Below are 16799 nucleotides of genomic sequence, written 5' to 3'. Positions count from 1 at the left end.
ACCAAGAACTGGAGGCCCCTCCAAAATGGATGAAAAGATGGGTAGAAACTGGTCAGCCGACAGCAACCCTGAAGGAGCTGCAGGATTTTCTGGCATGTACTGGCTGGTTAGTACATGTGACAATTTCCTGTCTTTTTCATATGTTTGGGGCTGGGCTCGGGGGTAGGGTGGCAAGTCTTAGCCTTAGGTTACAGAGAAAAACAAGGCCTAGCTACATTTTGCGAACACACTTGAAATCTCCCAAACACGAGAGAAAATGTTTTATGGTCCAATGAAACCAAGGTAAAACTTATAGCATTAGGACTTTATTCCAAAAGATATTTTTTGGCACAAACACAACACTGCTCATCACTAAAAGAGCACCATACCTACAGTAAAGCATAGTGGTGGCAGCATTATGCTTTGCAGCTGTTTTTCCCTCAGCTGGAACTCTAGCCTTAGACTAGGTGCATGGAATAATGAACAGTTCCAAACCACAGTCAATCTTAGCACAAAAACTTCAGGCTTCTGCTAGAAATAAAAAGTCAGGAAAAGCCAACTAAAACATCTGAACCTAATGTGGAGCTAATCGGAGGCACTTTTAAGTAGCAGTTGTGTGTTGACTCCCATTTAACATGAATTTGAATGTGACTGAACAATTCTCAACAGCCACATCCACACTTGTGCAACATTATCTTAGTTTTACTTCCATCCATCCATTTTCTGAGCCGCTTCTCCTCACTAGGGTCGCGGGCGTGCTGGAGCCCATCCCAGCTGTCATCGGGCAGGAGGCGGGGTACACCCTGAACTGGTTGCCAGCCAATCGCAGGGCACATAGAAACAAACAACCATTCACACTCACAGTCATGCCTACGGGCAATTTAGAGTCTCCAATTAATGCATGTTTTTGGGATGTGGGAGGAAACCGGAGTGCCCGGAGAAAACCCACGCAGGCACGGGGAGAACATGCAAACTCCACACAGGCGGGGCCGGGGATTGAACCCCGGTCCTCAGAACTGTAAGGCTGACGCTGTAACCAGTCGTCCACCGTGCCGCCGCCTATCAGCATTAATTAAAAAAATATATATATACCCAACCCCAATTCCAATGAACTTGGGACGTTGTGTTAAACATAAATAAAAACAGAATACAGTGATTTGCAAATCATGTTCATTTTGTACAGGTTGTAGGTCACATTTAAAGATGGAAAAAGTTTTGAAATGATCTTGGTCTTATTTTTTGTATCACTAAAATCTGGCATTTGAACAGGAGTGTGTAGACTTCTTACAATACATCGACTGGACATAGTTCCCAAAATAACAAGTGCGATGGAATATTCATGTATTAAAAGTGCATTATATCTGAGACTTGCCTCCCGGACAGTTTTTCTAATCCTCAGATACATAACAGCTGGAATATGTAGATGTGTACCCTTGAGGGGATGCTCACAGTGAAGACGTGTTGTGACAATGATTACAATGGCTTTCAGAATACAATAGCATCTCTTCACTGTCAAATCCAAGACATGAAGCTGCAACGCACATTTCATACAACTATCTTTTTAAATATTCTATAAATTTATAAAGCCAAGAAAAATAAATTAATTCTAGAGCCAAGAAATATATTTGTAAAGTAAAACTCTGTGTGCAACTGGTCACCACACACAAAAGAAACTGCCTTCAATATGAGTGAGATGAAAAAGCAAGGACAGTTACAAATACTGTATTGAATTGCCTTCTTTGACAAACATAATACAGCACCTGTCATTCACTTCCATTATGTTGAGGTACTGGAAGCTGTGTGAATGTGAACACTGCTACTGCTACACTGCCAACATTGTATAAAATAATGTGGTAAACAGAACTTGCTTCTACCCATTTTTATTTATTATTTTTATTATCAATGCAACTGGAGGTTGGTCTTAAATAGTCAGCTGTATCACAATTTGGGTTATTTTGTCTTTAATATTAATAACCCACAAAAGAAAATACAGTAACGTTTTTGCTTTAATGATGAAAAAAACCTTCATCCCACTCGAGCATACATTTAAATCAGGGGTTCAGAAACTTTTTCCATTGAGGGGTAATTTCAGTTTTTATAGTCATCTGAGCATCTTACAAAATGGATGGAAAAATACGATGCAATTATGAAACACATTTGATTAAAATGTTTTGGGCTGTTCATCAACTAACCTTTTATGGATTATTTTTGCCCCTTTTTTTTCTCACATGCAAGACCACATCAAATCCCCTCACGCCCACAATTTCCTTGTGTTTTTTGGACATACTTGGCAAAATAAAGATTATTCTGTTTATGTAGGTTCCCCACCTGTCACCATCTTCATGGGACAATTTCAATGTCCCTGTACCCTCCCTTACTCATATGCATTTCCATCAGTCCAAAGTCAACCATATTTTCTTGTGTTGAACATTTCATTTGGAACCATCTGGACTTCAACAATGATCAAGTGTCAGCTGTAAAAAAAAAAAAAAAAAAAAAAAAAAAAAAAACTAAATGCATTCCCGAACACACAAAAAGCGAAATGGACAGTTAAAGCATCTGATAGTATGGTGATCTAACACATAGGTTTGGGTATAAATGCCCAAAATAAAACAAAAATGGAGGAAACTCCTGTTATTTGCCCAACGCAATGGATTTCTTCGTGCTTTCCCCCCCCTCAAAAATGGCATGTGACTTTTATTTCACATCTTTGTCTGCTTTCAATCAAATGTTTGTTTGTTACATAAGAGGGACAATAAGAAAATAATCAGAATGCATTGGATTACAACATTTAACTGTGGCTCCATAACCAATTTGTGTTCGAATTTGCAGTTCTTGTCTGATTTGTTTACAATTTCAATACATTTGGACACATGAGCATTTCTTTAATTTCAATCCATAATTTGTAAAATTAACAGGTCTACTTCAAATATTAATATAACGGGGATATGCCGCAATTGATCGTGTTCATGATTTTAGCAAGTTTCTTTTGCGTCTAATTTGCCTTGACAATTGGGAATCCGGGCCTCAATAATCTGATCTCTAGCCTCATGATGTTTCATCCTGCACTCAATCTATTGAACAGTGTGGATTAACATGTCAGATACTGTAATTTTACAAATGCAGTCGATCCAGAGTGCTAAAAAAACACAAACAATGCTGACGACTGATCAGTGCAGGTGTACTCTATTGACAGAGCAATTTGCCCTCTGTGAGCTCAGCCAGGAAGATAACATCAGACACAAACTAAATCTGTACATTTTGAGAGTATATAGAAAAAAAAAAATGCAAACTCACGAAATTGAATTGGCCATATAAAGGGCAGCAATAGTTAAAACAGCTATTGCTAACTCTTAGACAGTCTAGGATTAGACAAAGTCAACCTAAAATATCAGACAAATCAGGTTAAAAAAGAAATCCACTACCCGTGCGAGCACAGAAAGTTGTTTTTAATAAAGTGGTGAACAAATCTGGAGTGGAAATAGAACAAATAAGCAGTTCTCAGATGGAAGATAGTCCTAAAACTGTAAATCGGTCCAGAATATTTGCAGCTGGCACTTAGCGTTTAAATCTCAAGACTTTTTTTCATTGTCGATTTGCTGCAGCGTCTCTCCTGTCACGAGCAGCTAGTGCTGACGATACCATGTCTGTACTTCAACTCTTCGTCACCGTGTTACCAAACCAAAACCCTGACAGAAAGGCAGTGTGTAGAGTCTGTCTTTTTGGGACAACGTCTTTGTCATGAAACCAAGTTCTGTTGGAAAACATCAGTGGCTGCTTTTTTATATATATATATTTATAAAAAAAAAAAAAAAAAAAAAAAAAAAAAAAAAAAAAAAGTGTACATCCAACTTACCATTTATTTAAAAAGCAAACACACACACAAAAAAGCACCCCACTCAGTTCAGTTGGGATTAAAGCAGGACACGAGAAAATGGCTGCTTAACTTGCATCTGTATGCAAGATGGAAGCCAAGGCCTGACTGACTACACTGTGCACATCCAACATGTGTGAAGTGAAAAGACACACTAAACCCACGTTTGGACTCCAAGGTGACAGTAACAGTGTATGAACAGGTCTAACACCTTGCATCATTTACGTTAGTACACCTGCCAGTGACATGATCATCACGTCTATTAGATTAAATAGGTTACGATCTAGAGGGTGCGTCCTCGAAGCTGATGATGCTCGACTCCGGGTTGGCCTGTGCTCCGCCGCTTTGTGACATTGAGGATGAGGAGAGGGTCATGCCAACAGGTCCACTCGCTGCTGGCCGGGGCATAGAAGAGGTGGGGTCATGCGGGAGGAGTGGTTGCATGTCGGTCCGGATCTCGTCAACCTCCTCGTCTTCCTCGTCGTCCATACTGGGCCAAGCAGACTGGTCCTCCACGCGCTTGAGACGCTCGTTCAGAGCCTTGAGGGCCAGTTGTCTGCGAGGAGGTGGGAGAGGATAGTTACTTCTATACTCATAACATAAGGATGTACAGCAAATCCCTCCCTTGTTATTCAGAAATAAACATGCAATGAAGAGCGAGACGAGTCTGCAATGAAGAGCGAGACGAGTCCATTGTATTCTATTCATTGTGACTGCTCACCTGATGTGCTTTTTATTCATGATGCAACAAAACCTTCATTCGGGGGGCTGAGATTCAACTGATTTTGTGTTGTTAACGTTCATTAATTTAAAGTAAGCTGCACGAGGATATTTGCCAAGTCACATTGTAACTATTGCAAAAATACATCATACATTCATGAATTTTGAAGCTTACATTCAATTGGAAGTGAACATTCAGCGGCTGAAGTAAGTATTTAATACATTACCATTTTTCTCAAATATATTTCTAAAGGTGCTATTGACGTGAAAATTTCACGAGATGTTGGGAACAACCCAAGTAATCCATAAATACAAAGAAAGTAGAACAAATAAGATCAGAAATTAAGTCGCATGTAAAAATCTGAAATGACACACGGAAAAAAGTATTGAACACACAAAGGGAGGTGCAAAAAGGCATGGAAAGCCAAGAGAACCCCTAAAATCTATCAATAATTAAACAGCAATCCAGCCCATTGTCAGTGCAAATGAATATCAGCTGACTCAGTCCTAATTGATGGCCTACAAAAAGGTCTCAGTCCCAAGGTGTGAGTCAAGACACATCTCATGATGGGTAAGAGCGGAGAGCTGTCTCAAGACCATTGAAAACTAATTGTTGCAAAACATAATGGCATTGTTTACAGGTGCATATCTAAGCTTCTGAATGTTCCAGTGAGCAAGGTTGGGGCTATAATGTGTAAGTGGAAAGCCAATCATACCAACATAAATTTGCCTCGATCAGGTGCTCATCGCAACATTTCTGACAGAGGAGTGCAAAGAATAATCAGAAGAGTTGTCCAAGAGCCAAGGACCACCTGTGGAGAGCTTCAAAAAGACCTGGAAGTAGCAGGTACTGCTGTCACAAGGAAAATGGTGAGTAATTCACTCTGCCGCCATGGCCTGTATGCACGCTCACCACGCAAGAGCCCATTGCGGAAAAAAAAAAGCATGTCAAAGCTCGGTTAAAGTTTGTTGAACAACATTTGGACAAGCCAGTTAAATACTGTGAGAATATAGTCTGGTCGGATGAGACCAAAATTGAACTGTTTGGATGCCATAATGCACACCACGTTTGGAGGAGAACTGGCACTGCACATCACCATAAAAACACCATATCAACAGTGAAGTTCGGAGGTGGGAACATGAAGGTGTGGTGCTGCTTTTCAGCAAATGGCACTGTTAAACTTCACATTATTGAAGGAAGGATGAATGGGCAAATTTACAAAGACATTATTGACAAAAATCTGCTGCCATCTACGAGGATGACGAAAATGAAACGAGGGTAGACATTTCAGCGGGATAATGATCCAAAACATACTGCCAATTGGTTTTAAAAAAAATAAAATACAAGCTGCTGGAATTGGCCTATGGAAAAAACTGAAACTCAAGGTCAATAAAAGAAGGCCACGGAGCCTTCAAGATTTGAAGACTGCTTGTGTAGAGGAAAGGGCCAAACTCACACCAGAGCAATGCATGCGACTAGTTTCTCCATAAAGGAGGCATCTTGAAGCTGTCATTGCAAACAATGGCTTTTGTACAAAGTAAATACCAGTTGGCGTGTTCAATACTTTTCCCTGTGTCATTTCACATTACACACAACTTAATTTCCGAGCTTATGTGTTCTACTTTCTTTGCATGTATGGATTACTTGGGTTGTTCCCAACATCTGGTGAAATGTTCACGTCAATAGCACCTTTAGAAATATATTGAATGACAAAAATGGCGACATGCTAAATACTTATTCAAGCCGCTGTATCTTGCTGCTTCCCTTAGGTTACTGGTATATATAACATTTAGTCTTTGTAATGAGCATATGGGTCAGGTGACAACTTTTGATGATTAGCTGACTAAAGAAATTAACATTGCAAAGAGGAACTATGCAGCAAAGTTGGAAAATCAGTTTAGCGCAAACGACTCTAAATAAGTCTGTCATGCATTCCAATCGCTGACTAATTACAAGCGACGATCCCCCCAAGCTGAGAACAATAGCACACTAGCCAACGACTTGAATACCTTCTACTGCAGATTTGAAAAGGACAGTTTCACACCACACAACCACCCGGCCGCACCCGCGATAACAATCACACCTCTGACTTCTGCGTTAACCATCCATGAACAGGATGTGAGACGCATTTTCAAACAACAAAAGATTAACAAAGCGGCAGGCCCGGACCATGTGTCCCCATCCTGCATCAAATTCTGCGTGGACCAGCTCGCTCCAGTCTTCACTCAGATCTTCAATAGATCTCTGGAAATGTGCAAAGTTCCACCCTGTTTCAAACACTCCACCATCATTCCAGTACCCAAGAAACCTGCAATCTCGGGTCTGAATGACTACAGGCCTGTCGCTTTGACATCTGTGGTCATGAAGTCCAAGGACCACCTCAAGAGTGTCACAGGTCACCTGCTGGACCCCCTGCAGTTTGCCTACCAAGCGAACAGGTCTGCGGATGATGCAGTCAACATGGGACTGCACTTCATCCTAGAACACCTCGACAGTGCAGGGACCTACGCGAGGATCCTGTTCGTGGACTTCAGCTCAGCGTTTAACACCATCATCCCTGAACTCCTTTCATCCAAGCTTCTCCAGCTCAGCATCTCACCTGCCATCTGCCAGTGGATTTACAGCTTTCTGACGGGCAGGACACAGCAGGTCAGGCTGGGGGAGGCCACCTCATCCACACGCAGCATCAGCACTGGGGCGCCCCAAGGTTGTGTCCTCTCTCCGCTGCTCTTCTCTCTCTACACGAACGACTGCACCTCAGCGAACCAGACTGTCAAACTCCTGAAGTTTGCAGATGACACCACTGTCATCGGCCTCATCAAGGACAGTGATGAGTCTGCATATCGACAGGAAGCGGAGCGGCTGGAGCTGTGGTGTGGCCGACACAACCTGGAGCTGAACATGCTCGAGACTGTAGAGATGATCATGGACTTCAGGAGGCATCCTTCGCCACAGCTGCCCCTCACGTTGTCCAGCTGCCTTGTGTCAACCGTCGAGACCTTCAAGCTCCTGGGAATTACAATCTCTCAGGACCTGAAGTGGGCGACCAACATCAACTCAGTCCTCAAAAAGGCCCAGCAGAGGATGTACTTCCTGTGGCTTCTGAGAAGCTGCTGAGAGAGTTCTACACAGCGGTCATCGAATCAGTCCTGTGTTCTTCCATCACAGTCTGGTTTGGTGCTGCTACAAAAAAGGACAAACTCCGACTGCAACGGACAATCAAAACTGCTGAAAGGATTGTCGGTACCCCACTACCCACCCTTGAGGACCTGCACGCTGCCAGAACTAAGACAAGGGCATGCAAAATCCTCTCGGACCCTCCGCACCCCGGCCACCAGCTCTTCCAGCTCCTTCCCTCAGGTAGGCGCTACCGATCAATGCAAACTAGAACTAGTAGACATTCCAACAGCTTCTTCCCTCTTGCGATCAACTTCTTAAACACCTAACCTATAATTCCATGACAAAAGCTGGCAATTTTTTGACTTGAGTTCGTTGTCACATTTCTGTGGGGCCAATTATGTATTACTCGTGCACTCACTTTAGTTGTCTCGCCATGCTGCACTATTTGCATATACTGGCCACTTATGCCAGAGTAGCATCAGCTCCATTTGCACACTGATTGAGGAGTATCTGTAACATTTGCACAACCAACCTTGTCCCAGATTATCGCACTACTCGTCACTTTAAACCGCATACACTCCTTGAAGTCTCAGCGCCCTTTGCACAATGGTCATTGCACCAGACTATTGCAATATGAGTCATTCTAACTGCTCTAAGTGCTAGAGGACTCTGCATCTTTTTACACAATTGTTTTTTGTCAATGTCTTTATGTCTCCAAAGTGTTCTGTAAATTGACTGTGTTGTACTAGAGCAGCTCCAACTACCGGAGACAAATTCCTTGTGTGTTTTGGACATACTTGGCAAATAAAGTTGATTCTGATTCTGATTGGCCTGACTGTGCATTCTGAAGCTCAAGAGCCACTTTCAAGTGACAGCCAGAGTCCAGCTGCTGGACAACAGTGTCTGAAACACTAAATTGCAGAGGCACAAAAATGCAGAAACACCCCCCCAACCTCTACTGGTGCGGTGCCCGCTGTTATCATGTTAACACAGAAAGTTAAGGAAAGCTGCATTGAGGGATTTTTCGACATGGTGGAAAATGTTGTGTTCTGTGATGTGTGCATGTGTCACATAAAAGGAGTGCAGTGTATGAAGTGCCTCCATGAGTAAAAATACTTTCATTGTCTTTATGGATAGTCGCTTTATTTCACACTCTGGGCTCTGCTCCCGCATGTAGAAGATCTAGTTGCAACGAACAGAAGCTTCTCCCGGTCGTCATGGTAACAAAAGCCGGACTCGCCATTGGCCCAGCAACATGGGGGTTTGACGTTTAGTCGCTCAAGTGCAAAAAATGCGCTAAAACGGGCTAATTTGAGCAAAACTAGAAATTAAGGGTGTGTAAAATGCACACTAATTATCGATCCTTTAATTAACTTGACAAAAATCATATCACTGACATGGGAACTGTTTTCAGATGTCCAACATGATGATGTGACGCATATGTGTTTTGATTTCGCATTACAACATATGCTTTACACGACTGATACAGAGCATTGAGATGAAAAGTTTTGTTTCATTTTGGCACCAACTAAGATAAGTTACATTTTGACCAAGTCGTTTGTTGTGTTTTTAGAAAATAAATAGCTGTAATATTGTTCTGTCTTGCTCCTGAAAGAATATGACATAGGTGGGTCATTTTTCCTCCTGACTCACCTCCTCCTCTCAGCATCTTGTGGGTCTGTCCCCGGCAGGCTGATGGTGATGGACGACGGGGCGCCCACGTCGTACCTCTTCACCATCTTCCTGCACACCTTCACCTTCACCAAGGCAGAATGGACCAAACCTGCCAGCAGACCCACCGCCGGCTGCAGCGCCTCTGGGAAGAAACTTGCAAAAGCAAAGTGGTCCGACATGTCGCCACGGCCCCTGCTGTGCCTCTGATAGAAGCGCAGGTACACCCAGCCGGACAGGGCGCCGTAACTGTATGCTGCAAGGGGGGCGGCACTTTCCAGGAGGCCTGAGAGACGCAGTAAAGCCAGGAGGAGGAGGACCAAAGCTGGAGCTGCTTTGAGCCTTACCTGGTAAATGAAGAAGAAAGGGCTTAATTCTTGAGGGGGAAAATGGTTAGGCAAGTATGATGGACCCAGACTATTCCTCTACTACTACTAAGTTGCTGTAATATTCGTCATTTTTCATAGAGGATAAAGCATATATGCCTATGAGTATTGTTATATTACACTGGGTTACCCCCCTCAAAAAAATTTGTAAATTGACTTACATGTTTTTTTCCCCAAATTATTTAGGATCAGGCGGCCGACTGGTTAGAGCGTCTGCCTCACAGTTCTGAGGACTGGGGTTCAATACCCGGCCCCGCCTGTGTGGAGTTTGCATGTTCTCCCCGTGTCTGCGTGGGTTTTCTCCGGGCACTCCGGTTTCCTCCCACATCCCAAGAACATGTGTGGTTGGTTAATTGACAACTCTAAATTGCCCGTAGGTGTGAATGGTTGTTTGTTTATATGTGCCCTGCGATTGGCTGGCAACCAGTTCAGGGTGTACCCCGCCTCCAGCCCGTCGATAGCTGGGATAGGCTCCAGCACGCCTGCGACCCTAGTGAGGAGAAGCGGCTCAGAAAATGGATGGATGGATGGATTGAGGATCATTTTGCATTGCTGAATCTGAAAATGACAGCCATTTCTCTTGTTCAAGTCAGGTTCGTGTGTGTATATATATATATGTGTGTATATATATGTAGATGTATACATATATATATATACACACACACACACACACACACACACACACACACAACCCCAATTCCAATGAAGTTGGGACGTTGTGTTAAACAAATAAAAACAGAATACAATGATTTGCAAATCACGTTCAACATATATTTAATTGAATACACGAGACAAGATATTTAATGTTCAAACTGATAAACTTTATTGTTTTTAGCAAATAATCATTGACTTCGAATTTTATGGCTGCAACACAGTCCAAAAAAAGCTGGGACAGGTGGCAAAAAAGATTGACAAAGTTGAGGAATTCTCATTACACACCTCTTTGGAACATCCCACAGGTGAACAGGGTAATTGGGAACAGGTGGGTGCCAGCAAAGATGGAGCGAGGTTCACCTCTTTGTGAACAAGTGCATGAGAAAATAGTCGAACAGTTTAAGGACAAGGTTCCTCAACGTACAATTGCAAGGAATTTAGGGATTTCATCATCTACGGTCCATATCATCATCAAAAGGTTCAGAGAATCTGGAGAAACCACTGCATGTAAGCGGCAACGCCGAAAACCAACATTGAATGCCCGTGACCTTCGATCCCTCAGGCGCCACTGCATCAAAAACCGACATCAATGTGTAAAGGATATCACTACATGGGCTCAGGAACACTTCAGAAAACCAATGTCAGTAAATACAGTTCGGCGCTACATCCGTAAGCGCAACTTGAAACTCTACTATGCAAAGCAAAAGCCATTTATCAACAACACCCAGAAACGCCGCCGGCTTCTCTGGGCCCGAGCTCATCTAAGATGGACTGATGCAAAGTGGAAAAGTGTTCTGTGGTCCGACGAGTCCACATTTCAAATTGTTTTGGGAAATTGTGGACGTCGTGTCCTCCGGGCCAAAGAGGAAAAGAACCATCCGGACTGTTATGGACGCAAAGTTCCAAAGCCAGCATCTGTGATGGTATGGGGCTGTGTTAGCCAATGGCATGGGTAACATAAACATCTGTGAAGGCACCATTAATGCTGAAAGGTACATACAGGTTTTGGAGAAACATATGCTGCCATCTAAGCAACGTCTTTTTCATGGACACCCCTGCTTATTTCAGCAAGACAATGCCAAACCACATTCTGTACGTGTTACAACAGCATGGCTTCGTAGTCAAAGAGTGCGGGTACTAGACTGGCCTGCCTGCAGTCCAGACCTGTCTCCCATTGAAAATGTGTGGCGCATTATGAAGCGTAAAATACGACAACGGAGACCCTGGACTGTTGGGACTGAAGCTGTACATCAAGCAAGAATGGGAAAGAATTCCACCTACAAAGCTTCAACAATTAATGTCCTCAGTTCGCAAATGTTTATTGAATGTTGTTAAAAGAAAAGGTGATGTAACACAGTTGTAAACATGACCCTGTCCCAGCTTTTTTGGAACGTGTTACAGCCATAAAATTCTAAGTTAATGATTCTTTGCTAAAACAATAAAGTTTATCAGTTTGAACATTAATGATCTTGTCTTTGTAGTGTATTCAATTAAATATAGGTTGAACATGATTTGCAAATCACTGTATTCTGTTTTTATTTATGTTTAACACAACGTCCCAAGTTCATTGGAATTGGGGTTGGGTATATATATATTTTTTTAATTAATACTGATAGGCGGCGGCACGGTGGACGACTGGTTACAGCGTCAGCCTTATAGTTCTGAGGACCGGGGTTCAATCCCCGGCCCCGCCTGTGTGGAATTTGCATGTTCTCCCCGTGCCTGCGTGGGTTTTCTCCGGGCACTCCGGTTTCCTCCCACATCCCAAAAACATGCATTAATTGGAGATTCTAAATTGCCCATCGGTGTGAATGTAAGTGTGAATGTTTGTTTGTTTGTATGTATGTGCCCTGCGATTGGCTGGCAACCAGTTCAGGGTGTACCCCGCCTCCTGCCCGTCAATAGCTGGGATAGGCTCCAGCACGCCTGCGACCCTAGTGAGGAGAAGCGGCTCAGAAAATGGATGGATGGATGCTGATAGGCTTTAATGTCATAATTCGCCGATCCGTCTGCAAAAGACATTTACTCCGCGTCGCCATTGTGTAGAGCATATTTGAATCCAAACGCTAGTTTATTTTTAGCTTTGTCGCATGTCTGTATATATACTGTAAATATCTGACGGCCAATGAAGTTATTTTAAAAAACAAAAACGTCAGCGGTGTGGGACAGACAACATGTAATGCTTGGATCAGACTACAAGACAAATTTGCTCTTTCAGGATTGCACTGTCAGACTACTACAATAACAACTTGTATTCCGATACCACTGCATCCCATTTTTACGATCATTGGTCTTTATCTTGTCAACAACAATAAATTTGTTCTTGATCAGTGTTATCTGTCTCTGTGTTGTTCCACAATTTGTGCTCAAATATCCGTTGCTTCAGAGGCTGTAAAACCACGATCGTACACGCTAGCGTTAGCATCTACATGGAATTTTCCATTATATGTTAGCATTCAGCTAGTAGGGGCAGTTAATTACTTAGTTACTTTTTTTTGTTTTTGTTTTTCTTAAACTGAGAGTGCCATTAAATAGATTAAATAACATTTAAATTTCAAATTAAATTTTTTTGATGAAATGTTTACTCTTTTCCAAACTGCTGTTTTTTGAGAAGTGAGTTGAATTGAGTTTACTGCTATCATAGAATGCTCATATCAAGTTTGGCCGCTCACAGCACAGCGTCTTCGGATTGTGCGCTGAGGTGGGAGGAGCATTAAATGTGGCGCAAATGCGTGTTCAGTATGTATAAAATCCTCCTATGATCAAACTCGTTCGAGGGATATGAGGCGAAACAAACAATACAACATGGGCGTGAAAACAGAGGGAGATTCTCCCATTCTATGGATATATCAAATGCCTATCCTTATTCTCAAGACAGACTCGTGTCCTCCAGCTGGCATCAGTATTACTTACCAGACATTGTTAGCCTCACCTGTGGAACGCGGAGCACCGTTGTATCCCCCATGGTCTGCTTCAGTGCCACCAGGACTCCTCCCAGGAATCCGGCCACTCCATGGACACGGACAGCAAACAAGAAGTCCAGGTTGAAGGTGGCCACATAGGTGAGGAGGTAGGAGAGGCCTGCTAGAAGGCCTGCGGATACATTTACCACGGCAAAGAAGATCAGCAGTTCCAGTGCGCCCCACAAAGGCTCCAGCAGGCGCCCACATGACATGACTGTCCCAACATTGGCTGCCACGCCCCACACATGCTCTTCCACGATCCCATGGGTGACCAGTGTCCACACCCAGAAGTTAGGAGGGAACAGATATCCCGGGGTAACCCCAAGTACATACGATGTGTCCAGGGCCCAGGAGAGCAGGTAGAGGAGAACCACCAGGGCACTGATGGCTTTCACAACCACACTCGTGCTCGCTAGTGCAGCAAGGAAGTGCTGCCTTGCCACAGGCAGGTAACGATTCATGTTGAGAAGGTTCCCTCTGGAGCACAACCAGCTCAAAGATCAAGTGGAGTCGGTTTGCGGTTAACAGCAAGTCAGAGAGGTGACACTTGAAGCGTCAGACACCGCCACTAGCCTCATTTCTCTCGGAGAGACCTTTGAAGATAACGTCAAGTAAGCCGAGGAAAGGCTTTCATTACATTCAACTAAAAAAACAAACAAAAACAAAAAATCAATTAACAATCCCGGTAGTCAGAAAGAAAGTAACGACAAAACAAATCCATAGAGTCCAACGAGGCAAAGGGATATTAGTCCCTTTTAGCCAAGAGATCTTGTGATCTGCTTCTCAATTGGTGTCGGGGATAAATATGGAGAATACGCCATTAAAAGTAGTGGCAAGAGCAAAGTGTTTCAATATTAACTGAAGAAAGTGTTCCAAAGTCCCAAATACCTGCGATATCTGGATAGTTAGCTTGTCAACACGGAGTAGCTAAAGTTAGCTGGCTGGCTAACCAAAAACGTCCGCACTGTGCGCTTATGTGTGCCCGCCATGGAGGAGCACACAAAAACGTCTTCGTTAGAATTTGAGATAAGACAAACCTCTCGCACTTTAGCCTGTGGTCACTTCAACCACATCGGCCACCGGCAGCATCTACCGAGCGAGTCCGAGGATTCCCCGGAGCAAGCCAGCAACACAGGCCTTTCAAAACAACTCCGGATACGTTGAACAATCAGCGTCAATATTAGTTAGTTAATGACCAAGATCCTTGTCTTTTTCGTTCATTTAAACATCCTTTGTCCTCCGAATGCTGGTGGAAATAAATATTAGCATGAAGTACACCTCCTGTCATAAACACGACTCAGCATCGGACGTACACCGCCTTCCACCGTCATCCGCAGTCGGCGAAAAAACGTTAAGTCACGTAACTTTTTTTTTTTTTTTTTAACAAGAGCATGCCGGGAAATGGAGTTCTGTTATCACAAAGGTGCCCAACGAGTTGCCCATTCCAAATAGATTTCAAATTTGAATACATTTACCTAACAAGTCATAAAACCTGACAAAATACACGTACATACTGCAAATTGTTGATTGCTTGTGCAGTCAATAATGACACGTGTTTTGGTGACATTTAACTAATTCGATAAATATCCACATATATGTAAAATGTATGCATAAAATGTATGCATTCATGTTGTGCATGTACTATATGTTTTGAGTACATTTTAGAATTAAAACAATTGAAAACCAAAATCCTTTAATGATTTTTCAACATTCCATCCACGACCAAATTATTTTTTGTAGTCATTATTTTGGGTAAATGTATATACATAAATTATACATACACAACCCCAATTCCAATGAAGTTGGGATGTTGTGTTAGACATAAATAAAAACAGAATACAATGGTTACAACCTATATTTAATTGAATACACTACAAAGACAAGATATTTATTGTTCAAACTGATAAACTTTATTGTTTTTAGCAAATAATCATGAACTTAGAATTTTATGGCTGCAACACAACACAAGATGGTAAGAATGTGTGCAGACACTCTGAGGCTGGCTGCGTTGCACAACAACTTACAACCCCAATTCCAATGAAGTTGGGATGTGTTAAACATAAATAAAAACAGAATAGAATGATTTGCAAATCATGTTCAACCTGTATTTAATTGAATACACTACAAAGACAAAATATGCAAAGTTCAAACTGATAAACTTTACTGTTTTTAGCAAATAATCAATAACTTATAATTTTATGGCTACAACGCGTTCCAAAAAAGCTGGGACAGGTGGCAAAAAAGACTGAGAAAGCTGAGGAATTCTCATCAAACACCTGTTTGGAACATCCCACAGGTGAACAGGCTAATTGGGAACAGGTGGGTGCCATGATTGGGTATAAAAGGAGCTTCCCTGAATTGCTCAGTCATTCACAAGCAAAGAAGTGAACAAGTGTGTGAGAAAATAGTTGAACAGTTTAAGGACAATGTTCCTCAATGTACAATTGCAAGGAATTTAGGGATTTCATCATCTACGGTGCATAATATCATTAAAAGGTTCAGACAATCTGGAGAAACCACTGCATGTAAGCGGCAAGGCCGAAAACCAACATTGAATGCCCATGATCTTCGATCAGTCAGGCGGCACTGCATCAAAAACCAACATCAGTGTGTAAAGGATATCACCACATGGGCTCAGGAACACTTAGGAAAACCAATGTCAGTAAATACAGTTCGGCACTACATCCGTAAGTGCAAATTGAAACTCTACCTTGCAAAGCAAAAGCCATTTATCAACAACACCCAAAAACGGCGCCGGCTTCTCTGGGCCGCAACTCATCTAAGATGGACTGATGCAAAGTGGAAAAGTCTTCTGTGGTCCGACGAGTCCACCTTTCAAATTGTGTTTGGAAATTGTGGACGTCGTGTCCTCCGGGCCAAAGAGGAAAAGAACCATCCGGACTGTTATGGACGCAAAGTTCAAAAGCCAGCATCTGTGATGGTATGGGGCTGTAATCATGCCAATGGCATGGGTAACTTACATATCTGTGCAGGCACCATTATTGCTGAAAGGTACATAGTTTTTGGAGAAACATATGCTGCCATCCAAGCAACGTCATTTCCCTGCTTATTTCAGCAAGACAATGCCAAACCACATTCTGCACATGTTACAAGAGTGTGGCTTCGTAGTAAAAGAGTGCGCTTACTAGACTGGCCTGCCTGCAGTCCAGACCTGTCTCCCATTGAAAGTGTGTGGCGCATTATGAAGCGTAAAATACGACAACGGAGACCTCAGACTGTTGAACAGCTGAAGCTGTACATCAAGCAAGAATGGGAAAGAATTCCACCTTCAAAGGTTCAAGAATTAGTGTCCTCCGTTCCCAAACGTTTATTGAATGTTGTTAAAACACAAGGTGATGTAACACAGTGGTAAACATGACCCTGTACCAGCTTTTTTGGAACGTGTTGCAGCCATAAAATTCCAAGTTAAT

At 42.6% G+C, this 16799-nt stretch overlaps 1 protein-coding gene across 2 annotated transcripts; it reads right to left on the bottom strand.

Annotated features, from left to right (window-relative positions):
• Nucleotides 1-3822: 3822 nt before the first annotated feature.
• tmem115 (transmembrane protein 115) lies at nt 3823-14727 on the bottom strand. Of its 2 annotated transcripts, XM_061680101.1 has the most exons (4): nt 14406-14727; nt 13338-14011; nt 9348-9712; nt 3823-4409 (listed from the first exon to the last, which is right to left on the bottom strand). In XM_061680101.1, exons 2-4 carry the CDS (start codon nt 13827-13829, stop codon nt 4130-4132), a joined length of 1137 nt encoding a protein of 378 aa, XP_061536085.1. In that variant the 5' UTR covers nt 13830-14011; nt 14406-14727; the 3' UTR covers nt 3823-4129. The 2 variants fall into 2 exon arrangements, with proteins under 2 accessions (XP_061536085.1, XP_061536078.1); XM_061680094.1 differs by having other exon boundaries at nt 13338-14727.
• Nucleotides 14728-16799: the final 2072 nt, after the last annotated feature.

This window comes from Phycodurus eques, chromosome 1 (genome assembly GCF_024500275.1).
Source record: "Phycodurus eques isolate BA_2022a chromosome 1, UOR_Pequ_1.1, whole genome shotgun sequence".
NCBI classification, from domain to species: Eukaryota; Metazoa; Chordata; class Actinopteri; order Syngnathiformes; family Syngnathidae; genus Phycodurus; species Phycodurus eques.
This window is presented reverse-complemented; position numbering and strand designations above follow the sequence as displayed.